Source organism: Sphaeramia orbicularis, chromosome 19 (assembly GCF_902148855.1).
Source record: "Sphaeramia orbicularis chromosome 19, fSphaOr1.1, whole genome shotgun sequence".
NCBI lineage: Eukaryota > Metazoa > Chordata > Actinopteri > Kurtiformes > Apogonidae > Sphaeramia > Sphaeramia orbicularis.
Genome location: NC_043975.1, coordinates 11,968,339 through 11,986,495, shown reverse-complemented (window position 1 = coordinate 11,986,495; position 18,157 = coordinate 11,968,339). Strand labels below are relative to the sequence as shown.

The 18,157-nt window shown below is 34.2% G+C and overlaps 1 protein-coding gene across 1 annotated transcript in view; it reads right to left on the bottom strand.

Annotated features, from left to right (window-relative positions):
• Nucleotides 1–16,967, bottom strand: part of adamts14 (ADAM metallopeptidase with thrombospondin type 1 motif, 14) — a 205,587-nt gene extending 188,620 nt beyond the window's left edge. The window contains exons 1-3 of the mRNA XM_030122123.1: nucleotides 16,601–16,967; nucleotides 16,398–16,569; nucleotides 15,459–15,907 (exon numbers count right to left, since the gene is read on the bottom strand). Coding sequence (XP_029977983.1) covers nucleotides 15,459–15,907; nucleotides 16,398–16,476 — 528 coding nt within the window. The 5' untranslated portion in view covers nucleotides 16,477–16,569; nucleotides 16,601–16,967. The remainder of the gene's footprint in view (nucleotides 1–15,458; nucleotides 15,908–16,397; nucleotides 16,570–16,600) is intronic.
• Nucleotides 16,968–18,157: the final 1,190 nt, after the last annotated feature.

The window sequence follows — 18,157 nt, the reverse complement described above, 5'->3', positions numbered from 1 at the left end:
TTTGCCATTTGTAAATAAAACTGTCTGGTCATTAAAAAAATGTGTTTTAATTCAATTCACACAAAAAAAAGTAAAAAGCGCTGTGCAAGAATCCCAACTGAAAAAAACAGCCCAAAAATTAAAAATATCTTTAACTTTTTGTTTGTAGCGTATATAGTTTTATGACCGTTTACCGTTGACAGGCTTTAACCAGGTTCTGAATAGTTCCTTCCTCCAATCACTTCTGCTGATACTTGCATTTTCCCATTTTTCCGATATTTGCTAATATTTCCTATGCTTTTTCGCCACCCGCATGAGCCCGCTTACTAGGGGTGTGTATTGGCAAGAATCTGGCGATACGATACAAATCACAATACTAAGATCACGATACAATATATCACAATAGATCAAGACAATGTTAAAAGGCAATTTTTTTGTTTCTTTTTTTTAAATGATTATTTCCTGGAAGAATTGAATTACACCAGAAATATTCACAAATATGAAAGCCATTTTTATTTAATCCCAACAGTAATGCTAGATCACAAAATGTTCCTGTGTTAAAACTTCAGTTTTGTTTTACAGACATTACAGTTTAAGATCCTGTTTAAATGTTCATATTCTATTAGTTCAGAACTAACATCAGAACATTATTTTGTGCAATCCCAACAAAGGAACTAGCATTATTTAATAAAACAGTGTTAAATAATAATAAAAACAATAAAGAAACAACGAAAATGATCCTCCGCCATATCTGCATTTGAATAAATACCTAAAAATATTGATACAGTACTTTTTAATATCGATACAGTATTGTGAATTGAAATGTCGCGATATATTGCAGAACCAATATTCTCTAACACCACGTTGTATTCTAAGCATCCGGTGTTGTGACATCATGCATCGTCCATAAACAATAGCCAATTAAAGGGTTCCATCTGTCAATCATCACACGTCGGTCCAACATCACTCCAGTACTCGCATCCCTACATTGGCTACCAATAAAATTCCGCATCCACTTCAAAATACTCCTAATTACTTTTAAAGCCCTGCACAACCTCACCCCCAGTTCCATTTCTGACCTCCTAGTTCCCTACTCACCGCCACGACCACTCCATTCATCAAACATTAACCTCCTATCCATCCCCCGCTCCAACTTCTCAACAAAAGGCAACTGTGCTTTTGCAATTCTGGCCACAACCCTCTGGAATAGTCTTCCCCATTACATCAGATCATCAGATTCTATAGACACCTTCAAGCGACTCTTAAAAATTCACTTTTATAAACAAGCATTTCATTAAATCTCTTCTGTTTACGCCCCAGTGAATTCACGTTACTGACTTGACGTCTTCCCTGGAGTCTCTGTGCTTTATCACCTCACAGGTTTTCCCAGGATCTTCACAGGTTTTCCTAAGATCATCTCTGGACCTGCTGCTGTGGTCCTGCCTCTCTCCACCTTTATCGTCATCACTCACTTATCCATATAGTTACGATAGTATTTATTATACTGTTCTATACATGTTCTAGTTCAGTTATCTGTGCATGCGTCTCCCCCTACCTCCCCCCTCTCCCCCAGTATCTCTCTGTCTCTATCGCTCTCTCTTTTCTCCTCCTTTACTTTCTCGCTCTAACCCCAACTGGCCTAAGTGTTTGTTCCTGGAGGATTCTGTTGGGTTTCTGTAAATTGGCTTAAAATTTGATTTGATTTGATCTATCTCCCCTTTATGTGAAGCACTTTGTAACATGTTGTTTAAAAAAGTGCTATATAAATAAAGCTTTACCTACTTACTTACTTATTATACTTCCGATCAAAATTATTAAATATTTCTATAACTAAAATAAATCGTGAATAACAATGCCTTTTTTCCATCAAGTGTAGTTAATTTTTTAATTCCTCTGGACATCGAATTTAATGCTTTTTAATGCCATTTAAGGCCTTAATTTTCACAAAATCTATTTAATGACTTTTTTTTTTTAATTTAATGACTTTTAATGCTTTTTAATGACGTGCAGAAACCCTGATATCGGCCATCAGCTGAAAAATCAGTATCGGCCTTAGGAAAACCCACATCAGTCAATCTCTAATACCACTGGTCTACAGTTTTTTAGAAATGATTTGCTTCAGACATTAAATGTGCTAAATGTTACGTATTTTAATAAGATTCATTGGAAAATAAATGACAAAAGTGCCGGTTTGCTAATGTTTTCAAGGTATATGATTAAGTGTTATTACACATTTTCTAAATTTTTCTAAATTCTTATGTGATGAAATTTTATGATCTCTTTTATTATAAAATAATGCAAATTATGTTCAGAGCAAAATCAAAAATGCTCCCTGACCCAATACAGAGGTTCTTTTCAATTCAGGACATTCCATATAATCTCAGAGGTGTTTGCAAATTTACTGTACAAAAAGCTAAAAAAGGTATGAAAAGGAGATGTGTGTCCATTATTGGAGTTAGATTTTGGAATGATGCCAACATAAATTTAAAAGCATGTAATTCTTTTTTGGTTTTTAAGAAAATGGTTTGTAAAGCTATTTTTGAAGCTTATAAATGCGATTAATTATCTGTTGTTGTTATTGTTGTTTCTTTGGAGGTTGGTAGCCTAAAAAGTTGTAATATAGGATAGGCCTTGATAAGCAGTCTGCTTCTGCATATACCTTTTCAGTCACTATTCAACACATTATTCAACACATGTTTCTTGATTTTGTGATTCTGTGATTCTTTTTCTTTCTTTTGCGTGAAATGTTAATACTGTGTACAATATTTGGTGTTGTCATGACTGAATAAACTACTACTACTACTACTACCACATACAGGGTGGGGAAGCAAAATTTACAATGAACATTTAATTGTTTTTTCTCAACAGGCACTACGTCAATTGTTTTGAAACCAAACATACAGTATATTGATGTCATAATCATACCTAACACTATTATCCATACCTTTTCAGAAACTTTTGCCCATATGAGTAATCAGGAAAGCAAACGTCAAAGAGTGTGTGATTTGCTGAATGCACTCGTCACACCAAAGGAGATTTCAAAAATAGTTGGAGTGTCCATAAAGACTGTTTATAATGGAAAGAAGAGAATGACTATGAGCAAAACTATTACGAGAAAGTCTGGAAGTGGAGGAAGCAACAAAAAACGTACCAAAGCTTTTATTAAAGCTCTCAAATCCAAAATCCTAAAGGATCCAACCAAATCCATGAGAAAAATGGCAATTGAACTTGAGGTAGACAACAAGACCGTTAGAAATGCAGTAAAATATGATTTGAAGTTAAAATCTTACACAAGAACCAAAACACTTGTTGACAACAGCAACAAATCCAACTTTAGCAATTTTTGGGAATCATGTTTACGGCCGCCTTCTAGCCCAGATCTAAACCCTCTGGATTCTGTTATTTGGGGCGTTTAGAACATGCTACCAATAGAACATCACACAGCAATGTCGACTTTCTTAAAGATACTATTAAAGAAGAATGGGAGAAGTTGTCACCCGAATATTTGAGGAACACTTGCGCAAGTTTCAGGAAGCGTGTGAAGGCAGTTATTGAGAAAGAAGGAGGACACATAGAATAAAAACATTTTCTATTATGTACATTTTCTTGTGGCAAATAAATTCTCATGACTTTCAATAAACTAATTGATCATACACTGTCTTTCAATCCCTGCCTCAAAATATTGTAAATTTTGCTTCCCCACCCTGTATATATTGGTTTATGTACATTTATATAATAGTTTTATAAATCTTCCACTAAATAGAACCTATAAAGTGAATGTATTCTAATGTGCAGACAGTGTTTTGAAGTAGATCTTGTAGCTCTGAGACAAATATTCCTTTGGAGTCAAACCCATTCTCTCGTTAATTCTTGAGTTTCACATTTTGACCCAAGGCTGCATCTTGGAAAGTTCAGCCAACCAGCATTTTTGACTTGATTTTTCTTTGTCAGTGACTCTCATGTGGTAAAATTTCATTACTTTTATTCTGGAAGCGTTTTCCTTGTAGACCAGTGTACTCCATGACAGGTCTCCCTCCTTCAACATGTATAAAAAGCTGATCATTTTAACATACAGACAACGAAGAAATGCAGAGGTGCGCAAATGTTAATTCCAAACCAACATTTAGAGACGAATGTCAGCGTTATCACATGTAAACTTGTCAGAATATGTGACGACATTGAAGCAGCATTTGAGAAGTGCCGGGTCAGAAGGTTATCGCCTCCCCCACTCCACACGTGTTATTTCTGTTCCCACACTGAACTCGGAGAAGCCTTGGCTCGGTCAACGTGCCAATTCTAATGTCAACCGCGCATTTGAAAATTCACCCTCATTTGCTCGACTGCAAACACTCATTAGTGGCTCAGCTGGGCTCCCGGCGTATTATCACGTACGGCGAGGATGATAGCGTGTGGCGGCATTCAGGAGCTGATAACATTAATGATAACATTGCGGAGCTCTTCTCAGAATAGGGCTTTCATTACAGATTGATTTACTCTGACGGTCTTTACATCGAATGAGTAAAGAGACAATGTGAATACCAATCCTTCATGCAGACCTTTGAGAGGTTTAGAGTGCCTATATATGGACACTATTTGAGAAATGCCAGCCATGAATACCCTGTAACAGCTCCACAATGGTTGAATACTGATGGTACTTCAACACTACTACATTGTCTGATTAACCCTTTATTGGGCAAGTGACTATTTTTGGTAATTTCTGCAAAAATTACACCACCATCCTACTCTCTACTTTCTATTTATTGTTTGTTTAGATGTTTTTTTTTCTTAATTAAATAAGTCTACTTATTATTTTCGCTTTTGATACTGTTATGCAATGTTTAATATTTTAAGGTAGGTCTACTTATTTTTTCATACCCTTTATTGGGCAAGTGACTATTTTTGGTAATTTCTGCAAAATTACACCATCATCCTGCTCTCTACTTTTTGTTTTTTTGTTTGTTTAGGTGTTGTTTTTTATCTTAATTCATTCAGTCTACCTATTATTTTCGCTTTTGATACTGTTATGTAATGTTTAATATTTTAAAGGTAGGCACAGATTGGTCTACTTATTTTTTTATACACATATTATATTTTTATTTTTTTATTTATTCATTTGTTTATTGCCTCTTTCCAATTGTCTGTCGGCTCAGTTATTATTTCTGTATATCACATATTTGTTACCTTTTCTACTTATTTCATTGATTTTCTACTGCACAGAGACTTTGTTATAATGTTCTTTTTCCTGCTGTTGCCCCCTCTTGGAGGACCTTGAGGTTGGTTTGGGCATGGGGAAAAATAATACACAGTAAAAGGCAATGTATAATGTATGCGCTGTGATTCCACTGTTATGTATGTACTGTAGCATTACTCAAAAAATAATTAATAAAAAAAAATAACATGTTTTTTTTAAACACCATACGGTGATTCAGAGAGATTTTATAGACATTTTGAATCTGTAAATAGTGAATATGAGTGATTTTTTATCAGTTTATGACTGTATATCATTTGTTTTATTGCATGTGTTTACTTTTTAGCAAGTGCTGCTCAGGTATTTTATGGCAAGAGGATGGAGACTGTTGTCACGGCAACCAACAAGGAGGCAGATGACGATGTCCAATAACAGACTAAGGTTGAAAATTTGAATTTCAGAGTATTTCAATGAGTACTCTATAAAAAGGTTAACATCAAACCTGAACACATAACTCTTTATAGCGTACTCATAGAAAAAGTCTCAAATTTTCTACATTTTTTATTGTCATATAGAAAATCAAGTTCACTGAGTTACCATATTTGGTTCCTTGCCCATAAGTGGCAAAAAAAAAGTGATTCAGAGAGATTTTATAGACATTTTGAATCTGTAAATAGTGAATATGAGTGATTTTTATCAGTTTATGACCTTATAACAGTTGTTTTATTGCATGCGTTTACTTTTTAGCAAGTGCTGCTCAGGTATTTTATGGCAAGAGGATGGAGACTGTTGTCACGGCAACCAACAAGGAGGCAGATGACGATGTCCAATAACAGACTAAGGTTGAAAATTTGAATTTCAGAGTATTTCAATGAGTACTCTATAAAAAGGTTAACATCAAACCTGAACACATAACTCTTTAAAGCGTACTCATAGAAAAAGTCTCAAATTTTCTACATTTTTTATTGTCATATAGAAAATGAAGTTCATTTAAGTTACCATATTTGGTTCCTCGCCCATAAGTGGCAAAAAAAGTGATTCAGAGAGATTTCATAGACATTTTGAATCTGTAAATAGTGAATATGAGTGATTTTTTTATCAGTTTATGACCTTATAACAGCTGTTTTATTGCATGTGTTTACTTTTTAGCAAGTGCTGCTTGGGTATTTTATGGCAAGAGGACGGAGACTGTTGTCGCGGCAACCAACAAGGAGGTATACGACGATGTCCAATAACAGACTAAGGTTGAAATTTTGAATTTCAGAGTATTTCAATGAGTACCCTATAGAAAGGTTAACATCAAACCTTAACAATTAACCCTTTATAGTGCGCTCATAGAAAAAGTCTGAAGTTTTCTACATTTTTTATTGTCATATAGAAAATCAAGTCAGTCAGCACACATTGCAACAATAACGGCCAAACTTTCTTAGGCCATTCTAAAGTTTCTGCCGCATTCTCAAACAGGGTAAAGTAACTATCTACATCCTTATCATTAAATGGAGGGACCACACAGCTACATTTGCATAACACCATCAAAAAAATCATTCCTGATTGTATTCCTCAAAAATATCTTTCCAAACCAATGTTTTGAAAACCATTTATGAATCTTTAAATTTATATGTATGTAATATGTATGCTTAATTCAAGAGGTTTTTTTTGCTTAATTTAAGATTTTTTTTTTTGCTTAATTCAAACAAAAAAATTCTGCCAATGGAAAAAGTGAAAATTATCTTGGTAAGATTTCTTGAAAGTTCTTATATCTCACTGAAAAGTCAATCAAAATTGTAGTTTCGCAGAAGAAGACGATTGAAAGTTTTGTAATGGACGACAGATGACGACGACGGACGACGACGGACGACAACGATGACGCCGGACGCTGCATGACAACCATAGCTTACGGCCTGTCGGATGGTGAGCTAAAAAGAAAAAAAAAAAAGGAAAGTGTGAAGAGAAAAAAGTAATAAATAATAGAAATAGAATATAATTAATAATGCAAAAAAATTACAAAAAAAAAATACATTGATCCAGGTCTGAAAATCTTACTTCAAGAAATCTTACAAAGAAAATTTTCACTTGTTCCACTGGCAGATTTTGTTTTGCTTCATTCAAGATTCTTTTGCTTCATTCAAGCAAAAAAAAATCTGCCAATGGAACAAGTGAAAATTATCTTGGTAAGATTTCTTGAAATAAGATTTTCAAGATCTATTGTCTAAAAAATAAGTTCTTATATCTCACTGAAAAGTTACTCTTTAGGTGATTATGTCTTATTTTAAGTGTGATGAGATATTTTGACTAGAAATGAGAAAAAATACACTTGTTAAGATTTAGATTTTTGCAGTGCATATGTGTGTTGCCTAAAACAACAAACCTAATGGTGGATGATGACTTTTCAGTACTGTATACGTACAATGTGCACTAAATAATTTGGCTAAACATGCTAGCAGGTGTGGTTAGCCCTCCAAAACACTCAGGATGATAAAACTAAGAGCAAATCCTTCTGTGGTTGAGGGTGAACATGTTAGAGGTTTCACCCAAACAAAAGAAATGACATTCACAACTGAGAGTTATTTTAGGTCGCGGTGATGCTAACGTTGAATTCACACAAACGGTAAATGGAGTTGTCAGAACACCAAACAACAGACACTTTTATCCGTCCAATGAATAGACCTTCAGACGGCTGTAAAAAGTGGAAACATGTCACCGGTGTTGACAGCGACATTTAGCCTTTTGGAAACGTGTTGACAACCCAGCACTTGATTTATGCGGCTTTGAAATGTTGGAGGTGAAATATCATCACAATAGATTTTTGTCATGTTTTCTCACAACCAAACAAGAGGTTTTTTTGTTTTTGTTTTGCTTTCTGTTAATTGCTTCTCATCGCAACTCAGAGGCCATGTCGAAGTCTCAAAACAATTAGCAGTACTCGTGTTCTTCCATGTGTTGCATTGTTTTGTTTTGTTTTTTCAGTAAAACAGAGGCCGCTTTGACAAAAAGGGATGTTCACAGTAGTTTTTCTTTATCAGTAAAGACCCGGCGCTACTTTTGTGTTAGTTCACAAACTATTTTTTCTCTATATTTAACCTTGCTTGAGTACTTTTGATTTTGCATTTATATACGATAGAAAGAAATGTTTACTATATCCAAGTTTGGTATCTTTTTTTTTCAGCTCAACTTCATCTATCCCATCTGTCTATGATTTTTTCACTTGAACTTATTATATCAACACAAAAGGCCAAAAAAGACACAAAAAAAGATGAAAAAAATTTTATAATTTAATACATAAATAACTAAAAGATGCTTAACGAACCTTTTTCAAAGACTTTAAAAGTGAATATTGGTTCCAAATATTAGGTATATAGAATTAAAATAGTCATATATTAAAACTATATTCAAATATTTGACATAAAAGCATATCTTTAGATAGGTGTTTTCTCTGGTTTAGTAACAAGTGGTTTATTACAATATTATCCTCTCCATTTTGTATTTTTTTTCAGTGAAAATCAAATATTTTCCATTATTTATTTTTACTGATCATGTACTTTAACCAATAAGGACCCAGTGTGACTTTTATGGCAGTTCGCAAAACAATCTTTCTCTTTATTTAACCTCTCCTACATGATTTATAACAATTTATTATAATATTATCATTAGGGGTGTGAGAAAATATTGGTTCTGCAATATATCACAATATTTTATTTCACAATACTATATCAATATTAAAAAAGTACTGTATTGATATTTTTTGATATTTATTCAAATGCAGATATTGTGGAGGCTCATTTTTGTTTTTCTTTTTTTATATTTTATTTATTATTATTTAACACTCTGTTATTAAATAATGTTAGTTCCTTTGTTGGGATTGAACTAAAATAATGTTCTGATGTTAGTTCTGAACTAATAGAATATGAACATTTGAACAGGATCTTAAACTGTAATGTCTGTAAAACATAATTTAAGTTTGAACACAGGAAAATTTTGTGATATAGCATTAGATCCTGTTGTGATCAAATAAAAATGTGTTTAGTATTTCTGGATATTTCTGGTGTAATTCAATTTTTCAAGTAAATAATCATTAAAAAAAAAAACAAACAAACAAAAAATGCCTTTTTAACAGTATCATGATATATTGTGATATATCGTATCACGATCCTAGTATTGTGATTCGTATCATATCACCAGATTCTTGCCAATACACACCCCTAATTATCATCAGAATTTTGCATTTTTTTCAGAGAAAATCATGTATTTTCCTATGTTTAATTGACTGACCATGTAAATGTTCAAAAAAGCCCAGAGCAAAGTCAAAGGTTATTGTGTCAAAACAGAAAAAACTGAAGAAAAAGTGACTTTTTCAACAAAACGTATCATTAACTGAATATAAACCCAGTGTCTCCATTCACTGTCGTTGATCCAACTCCATGGGTTTTACTGATGAATCAATGTTGTAGAAGATGACGGTGTTTCCATGGTAACTACGGAGCCTCTGAACGTCCAAATGGGTCATATCTGATGACCATGAAAAGATGACAAACTGTATTTTACACCAATTATTTGCATGTATTGACAGGATTAATGGATCAACAATTTAGATCAGTAGATGCTTTTTGGGTCTTTATGGGTTAATCATCATGCCGAGATTATATTTGAAGGTTATCATTTTCTCTATATCTAACGTTTCTTAAGTGATTAATCACCATTTCTTTATAATAGTATTGTCTGTATTTTGTATTTTATCTGTAAAAATCGGGTATTTCCGTATATTTAATTCACTGATCATGAAGATGTTCATAAAAGCTCAGATTAAAGTTGATGGTTATTATATCAAAAACAGAGAAAACTGAAGAAAAAGTGACTTTTTCAGTCAAATATATCATTAACTGAATATAAACCCAGTGTCTCCGTCTACTGTTGCAGATCCAAATCCATGGGTTTTACTGGTGAATCAATGTTGTAGAAGATGACGGTGTTTCCATGTTCACATCGGAGCCTCTGAACGTCCAAATGGGTCACATCTGATGACCATGAAAACATGACAAACTGCATTTTACACCAATTATTTGCATGGATTGATAGAATTATTGGATCAACAGTTTAGCTCAGTTGATGCTTTTTGGGTCTTTATGGGTTAATCATCATGCCGAGATTATATTTGAAAGTTATCATTTTATCTATATTAGGGCTGCACAATTTTGGCCAAAAAAAATCCTAAAAAGAAGCCCTACTTTACATCTAACCTTTCTTAAGTGATTTATCGCCATTTATTTATAATAGTCTTTTTTGTCATTGCACAATCATACACATATAAAATGCAACGAAATTAGGGCTCAATACTTTTCGGTGCAGAGGAGAATAAAAAGACAAACAGAATCAAATATACACGGGGCAATTAAAAAGTGCAAAAATGTAAAAATATATTAAAATATGTTAAAAAGGTAATACAAAGAGCAAGAGCAATTCAGACTGTGCAAAATAATGCAAGTTATTGCACATTGTATTATCTGTATTTAGTATTTTATCAGTATAAATCTGGTATTTTGCTATATTTAATGTACTGATCATGTAGATGTTCATAAAAGCTCGGATTAAAGTTGAGATTTACTATATTAAAAACAGAGAAAACAGAAGAAAAAGTGACTTTTTCAGTCAAATCTATCATTAATTGAACATAAACCCAGTGTCTCCATCCACTGTCCTTGATCCAACTCTATGGGTTTTACTGGTGAATCAATGTTGTAGAAGATGACGGTGTTTCCACGGTAACTACGGAGCCTATAAACATCCAAATGGGTCATATCTGATGACCATGAAAAGATGACAAACTGCATTTTACACCAATTATTTACATGGATTGATAGAATTAGTAGATCTAAAGTTATTGAACATTTCAGATCAGTAGATGCTGTTTGTCACTGGTGTATGTTTGGGTCTTTATTGGTTAATAATCAATACGTAAAGAGCATATTTAGTGCATTTCAGGCTCATGAGTAGATTTAAAATGTAATTTTTATGATTCTTTTGCTGCTGAAGGCTGAAATCTGGGGTAACTCAAAGGACAACAACCTCTGCTCTGCACAAAAACAAATAAAAAACAGACAACAAACCTCTGACAACCACCTATTTACCTACACTGGAATGACTGTTTGAGTCAAAGCTAGCGTTTCACTGGAGAACTGCGTTATTATAGGCCTTATGAGACGCAATGAGTGGGAGTTTAGAGCACAAAGTATGTTAAGTGGCTATTTCTGAAGATAAAAGCATGGAGAACACAACACACTGATGCTGCACCAAAGACCAAAGAGGGAAAGGCATGTGTGTTCACATGTGTGTATCAACACTCTCGAAGCAAAACTAATGGTTGAATTCATACCAAATTTGGTTTATAGATTACCAGTGACCCAGAATAGATCTCATTACATTTTGGGAACAGTAGGTCAAAGTTCCAATTTTTAATGAATTTTTTTAAATCTTTTTTTTCCCATTTACTTATAATGGGAGAAATTTCAAATATCTGTAGCAGCAAAACTCTTGGTTGAATTCATACCAAATTGGGTTTATAGATTACCAGTGACCCAGAAAAGATGTGATTATATTTTGAGAAAAGTAAGTCAAAGTTCACATTTTTTAAAAAATTTTTAAATATTTTTTTTTCTCCCATTTACTTATAATGGGTGAAATTTCAAAAGTCTGTAGCAGCAAAATTATTGGTTGAATTCATACCATATTTGGTTTATAGATTACCAGTGACCCAGAAAAGATGTGATTATATTTTGAGAAAAGTAAGTCAAAGTTCACATTTTTAAAAAAATTTTTAAATATTTTTTTTTCTCCCATTTACTTATAATGGGTGAAATTTCAGATGTCTGTAGCAGCAAAATTATTGGTTGAATTCATACCAAATTGGGTTTATAAATTACCAGTGACCCAGAATAGATGTGATTACATTTTGAGAAATGTAGGTCAAAGTTACAAGTTTTTATGATTTTTTTTTATATCTTTTTTTCACCATTTACTTATAATGGGCAAAATTTGAAATGTCTATAAAAACGTCAATTTTATTCCAATTTACTTCAAACTTGGCACATATATAGAGGCAACAGATATAATGACATCAGCACACACATCGATGGATCAATGCCAAAATAAGATACAATACATGCAATACAAGGGGCGGGGTTTGTTGTGCCTGGCACCACTTGTTATAGAATATTTTTGACTAGAGATGTTTTAAAAACTATCATGCGGCTCGAACTGGAAATGAAATAGGTTTTTCTTTTCTGCGGTTAATAAACATCTTGACTTTCTTAAATGCACATATATAGAGGCTTTTCTAGCTTAACAATATTATGCTTGTTACCAAATGTTTGTTAAGCACATGTACAAATGATAAGTTGAGGCTTAATATTGTTGAAATTGTACCTATTTTTCGTACAAAATGTCAGGGTGTTTTTTAGGTTTTTCATGTGTTTTTTGTGGAAAGATAGTTTGTAAATGTAAATCAGCTAAAATTTATTTAGGGTGAGTGGCCATTTTTGTCAAAGAAAAAGTTGTAAGAAATGCATAGAAGTGTGTTGAAATAATGCTCATACATTTGTGCACAGACTACTGATATTATTTGACAGTGGAAGCTATATTTTCAGAAATATTGGATTTTGAATAGCACGTGTATGTGAAAATTTTTGCTGGTGGACGGACGTGACATTACCCATGATGCTCTGGTCAGTGCCAGTACTTTATTAGTAATAAACTTATATACTTACTATTGCTAATCATCCTCTTATCCATAAATGTTAGTATTGTGGATCTAAAACAATAACAGCTGACACAAAAGCACAAAATGTGGCAGTGGACGGATGTGACATGGTTGTTACAGATCCCATCATACTGATGCTCAGCAGCCATGTCACCGTTTACACTAATGATCCCTGTGCAAAAACTAGGATCAGAATTATTTATTGTATAGTTTATCATCATACTAAAGAGGAAATAACAATATAGAATTGTAAAAATAAAAATGCTTATTATTAGAAAACTGTTGATTTAAAAAGTGACGTGTGACATTCTTAATGTATGTATTGGCGTAACATAAGCAGGATGGATCAGCACCATACTCCATATTGCAACCTGTAAAAATAAAACATGTGATATGTAGGATAGAATCTTGGAAGAAAAACTGGGGAATCTGAAAGAATAGAATATTTGTTTTTCAGGTAAATTCAGTTCAAATATAACTTGGCCATTTGTGACATGAAAATACAGCATTAATTGTGATGAAATTGGACATTTTTGAGCTGAAAACATAGTTCATATGACCATCAACATGTTGAACAGAACTGAAGTCCTGTAAATTTGCATAACTTGCATTTACCAACACAAAGTTCCTTTGGGGATTCACTTCTATTGATTTCTTATGCACAAAGACAGAAATAAGACCTCTAAGCAAATGTTAGCCGCTCTACAATTGACCCAAATATCATCAACATCAGATTTTCCAAAACCTACTTAAATGATTTCTTTTAATATGTATTAAAATGTTGGAAGATCCTGTTCTGACACCATCATCTTCATCACATTTGTCTGCATTCACTGATCTACAGTGATGGAAAAGTCCCATTACTGAAAGAATGAACTCTGATATAAACCTGATTTAACCCATAAAGACCCAGTGCTACTTCTGTGTTAGTTCCCAAATAAAATTTTCTGTGTATTTAACTTTTCTTAAGCGATTTATCACCATTTGTCACAACATTATCCTCTCCATTTTGTGAAAATCAGGTATTTTCTATTATTTATTTTACTGATCATGTACTTTAATCATCAAGATGAAATTACATTTAACCCTTTCATGCATGAACTGTGAGAACCTTAGTCAAGATTTTTTTCTTCAGTGTTTTTATTCCTCCTTAGACATGAAAAAAACAATGTGATCGAGTTTTGGTTTTTTTTTTCTATGGAGTTACAAAAATATCCATGCATTTAATTTTTGAAGCAAAGAAACATGTTTAAAACCCAATATCAGAAAGTGATATGAAAACAATGAAATAAAAACATTTTTAATGCTGCTAATCTGATGTTTTCTCACATTTTAACATATTCTAATGCTAGTAATTGCTCACTTCATGGAGATAATATGCAAAAAAAAAACTTTTTGTCTAACAAATAACAATTGATTTACACTTAAACATGTTAATGCAGATCAGGTTTATCAAGAACAGCAAAGTTACAGTAATGGTCTGAATGTCAGTGTATAATGGGATGGTGCTTAAGTGTCCACTGTGTTGGTTGATATGGAACTAAAATAACAAAACCCACAAATATAGAAGAGAACAGCTGGAGAAGAACTGTCCACTGCAGTGGCCTATGCATGAAAGGGTTAAGGGTTACCATACCAAAAACTGAAAAAAACTTGGAAAAAAGTGACTTTTTCAGTAAAATATATCATTAATTGAACATAAACCAAGTGTCTCAAACCACTGTCATAAGTCGCTTTTCCTTTGGAAATTTGCGCAAAACTTCACCAATATTCCCTATATTTATTATTTTCACAATTTACTGGGGGTTGTTTTGTATTGCACTAAAACAAAGTGGAAAAGTTGACATCATTTACAGGTTATTGTGTTGTTATTTTGCTGGTTTGGCAGTTGAGATCAAATTGGGGTGAATGTGGAAGAAAATTAGTTGTCTTATGGGATGTACAGGGTGGGGAAGCAAAATTTACAATATTTTGAGGCAGGGATTGAAAGACAGTGTATGACCTGTTAGTTTATTGAAAGTCATGAGAATTTAATTTGCCACAAGAAAATGTACATAATAGAAAATGTTTTTATTCTATGTGTCCTCCTTCTTTCTCAATAACTGCCTTCACACGCTTCCTGAAACTTGCGCAAGTGTTCCTCAAATATTCGGGTGACAACTTCTCCCATTCTTCTTTAATAGTATCTTCCAGACTTTCTCGTAATAGTTTTGCTCATAGTCATTCTCTTCTTTCCATTATAAACAGTCTTTATGGACACTCCAACTATTTTTGAAATCTCCTTTGGTGTGACGAGTGCATTCAGCAAATCACACACTCTTTGACGTTTGCTTTCCTGATTACTCATATGGGCAAAAGTTTCTGAAAAGGTATGGATAATAGTGTTAGGTATGATGATGACATCAATATATGTTTGGTTTCAAAACAATTGACGTAGTGCCTGCTGAGAAAAAACAACTAAATGTTCATTGTAAATTTTGCTTCCCCACCCTGTGTGTGTTTATATGTGTATGTATGTGTGTATATGTGTGTGTGTCTTACCAGTCCATCACAGTTGCTGATGGCCACAGAAGCTTCGGGCATGTCGGTCACATCTCCAGTGAAAACACAGTCCCCGTGTATCCTCTCCTTTCTTTTTTCCTGGAAGTCTTCTTGCCATTCCACTTGAGCCCCCGGGGCCACCAGCCTCCTGTTGGCCCTGAGGCGGAGGTGCAGCTCTTTCCCAAACACAGTGACATTAAAAAACAAGTGCTGAGCAGAGGCAGAGGTGACCGAGGGCATCTGGGGGGCACCGCGGGCCACCCGTCTTCTGCTGCCAAAGGCTGAGGCAGTGGCATCAGCAGCAGCACCACCACCGCCGCCACCACCACCACCACCTTTACTTCCACTTCCAGTTCCAGCTGAGACCACGTGAGAAATGTACCGGCCCTGGGAGTCTGTGCTGAATGGCACGATAAGACCATATTCACTTAACTTTCCAGAGAGTTTTTCTGATGAGACAGATAGTGTCAAGTGAGAATCACATTCACAGATCTATGGAAAGACACTATAAAGCAAAAAATAAAGTGAAATAACTCAAATGATGGTGAGATTTAGGAGTAAAAATGGATTAAAAAAAAAAAAAAAGTGCAAATATGAGGAGAAACTTTATGTTATAGTTGAAATAAAGCATGTAAATATATAATATAATGTGGATTCTCTTAATAGAAAAATAGGTTTGTATATGCAATAGATAGATAGATAGATAGATAGATAGATAGATAGATAGATAGATAGATAGATAGATAGATAGATAGATAGATAGATAGATAGATAGATAGAAGCAGTTCAACACTATTGATTTGCAGTCACTCATTGAAAATAGGCCATCACTTTGATCAATATTCTCTGTTAAAGTCACATTTTCTCCGACATATAAATCAGTTAAATCCCTAAAGCAGCAGAAAGAGAAAAAAAAGTTTTTTTTGTTTTCATACTTACCATGCGTTTCTGCTGCGTAAATATGATCCAAAAACACTTGACAGAGTGAAAAGAACATGAATAAATACATACAATCCATAGCGAAAGACTTGGAAGTGTGAGAGCTGCCACTTCAGCGGTGAGTTTTCCTTTCTGTTGTAAACTTTGCAGAGTCCTTCCTCCTGGACAAAAAAAAAAAAAAAAAAAAAAAAAAAAAAAAAAAAGCGCAAATGCAAGAGAAAAAAGTCCTCAGAGTTGAACTCCAGCGAAACAGCCGGGCATTTCTACGCGTTTCTCCTCCTAAACGCACAAAAAACTGACGGATATTCACAAGTTGTTTCCAATCTTTTGGCCTGTGCTGAACTGCATAGACTAAGACTGGCCCATCCATTTAGGGAGCTGTGGGGGGGAGGAGGGGAGGAGGGGGGAGTGGGATGGGGTAGGGGTGGGGGGGGGGGGGGGGGATCTGGGGTGCTGATGACGACAACTCCCCGGTAAAAATCCGGGACGGTTTTAGAGAGGTAGCGCAACTTTTCTCTTCTCTTCTCTTCTCTTCTGCCCCCTCTCTCCTCCTCCTCCTTCCTCTTCTTCTTCTTCTCTTCCTCAGATAAGTTTGTAAAAAAAAAAAAAAAAAAAAAAAGTTAAAGAGGGGGAGAGGGAGGGGAGGTGGGGGGGCTTTTACGCACGCCTACGTTGGGAGAAAAGCCGCAGAAGTCGGAAGAGTTCAGATAAAGTGTGCAGAGACACAGTGTCCCCGTGGTGGAACATCTGCCGTCCAGTCCTGCACCATTACGCACCGATGGTTCGGACTGTGGACTGGGTTCCAGAGGAAGAGAACCCACTGCAGCCTGCACTGGGACACTTCTGCACCAGAACACCGCACATTCAGCTGTGGCACAAGTTTTAGGGTTTGTTTTTTCTCGACTCAAAAAAAAAAGAACTGTGAGACATTATATCATCACACCCCACCAAAAAAAAAAAAAAAAAAAAATCACTGGAACCTTTAATACATATTTTTTAACCCTTTCATGCATGACGTCCACATTTGTGGACACATAGTTTAACTCACTTTCCAAAGAGTTCTGAAGGTAATATTGTCCAAACCACATGGGGGCAGTCTGTGTAGACCCTAAACCAGGGCTGTCAAACTCATGTTAGTTCAGTTAAGCCCATTTTTTTTGTTTTGTTTTTTTAATTACAGATTTATTTTTGGCTTAATTCAAGATTTTTTTTACTTAATTGAAGAATTTTTTTTTTGGCTTAATTCACGATTTTTTGCTAAATTTGAGATTTTTTTTTTGCTTACCTGAAGATTCTTTTACTTAACTGAAGACTTTTTTTATTTTATTTTATTTTTTGGCTTAAATCAAGATTTTTTTGCTAAATTTGAGATTTTTATTTATTTATTTATTTTTTTGCTTAACTGAAGATTCTTTTACTTAACTGAAGATTTTTTTGTTTTGTTTTGGTTTTTTTTGGCTTAATTCAAGATTTTTTCCTTAATTCAAGCTGTATTTTTTTTTTACACAAATGTGTGCTCCAGTAGAATAGAATCCACTCCAGCCTGCACTGGGACACTTCTGCACCAGAACACCGCACATTCAGCTGTGGCACAAGTTTTAGGGTTTGTTTTTTCTCGACTCAAAAAAAAAAAAAAGAACTGTGAGACGTTATATCATCACACCCCACAAAAAAAAAAAAAAAAAAAAAAATCACTGGAACCTTTAATACATATTTTTTAACCCTTTCATGCATGGCGTCCACATTTGTGGACACACAGT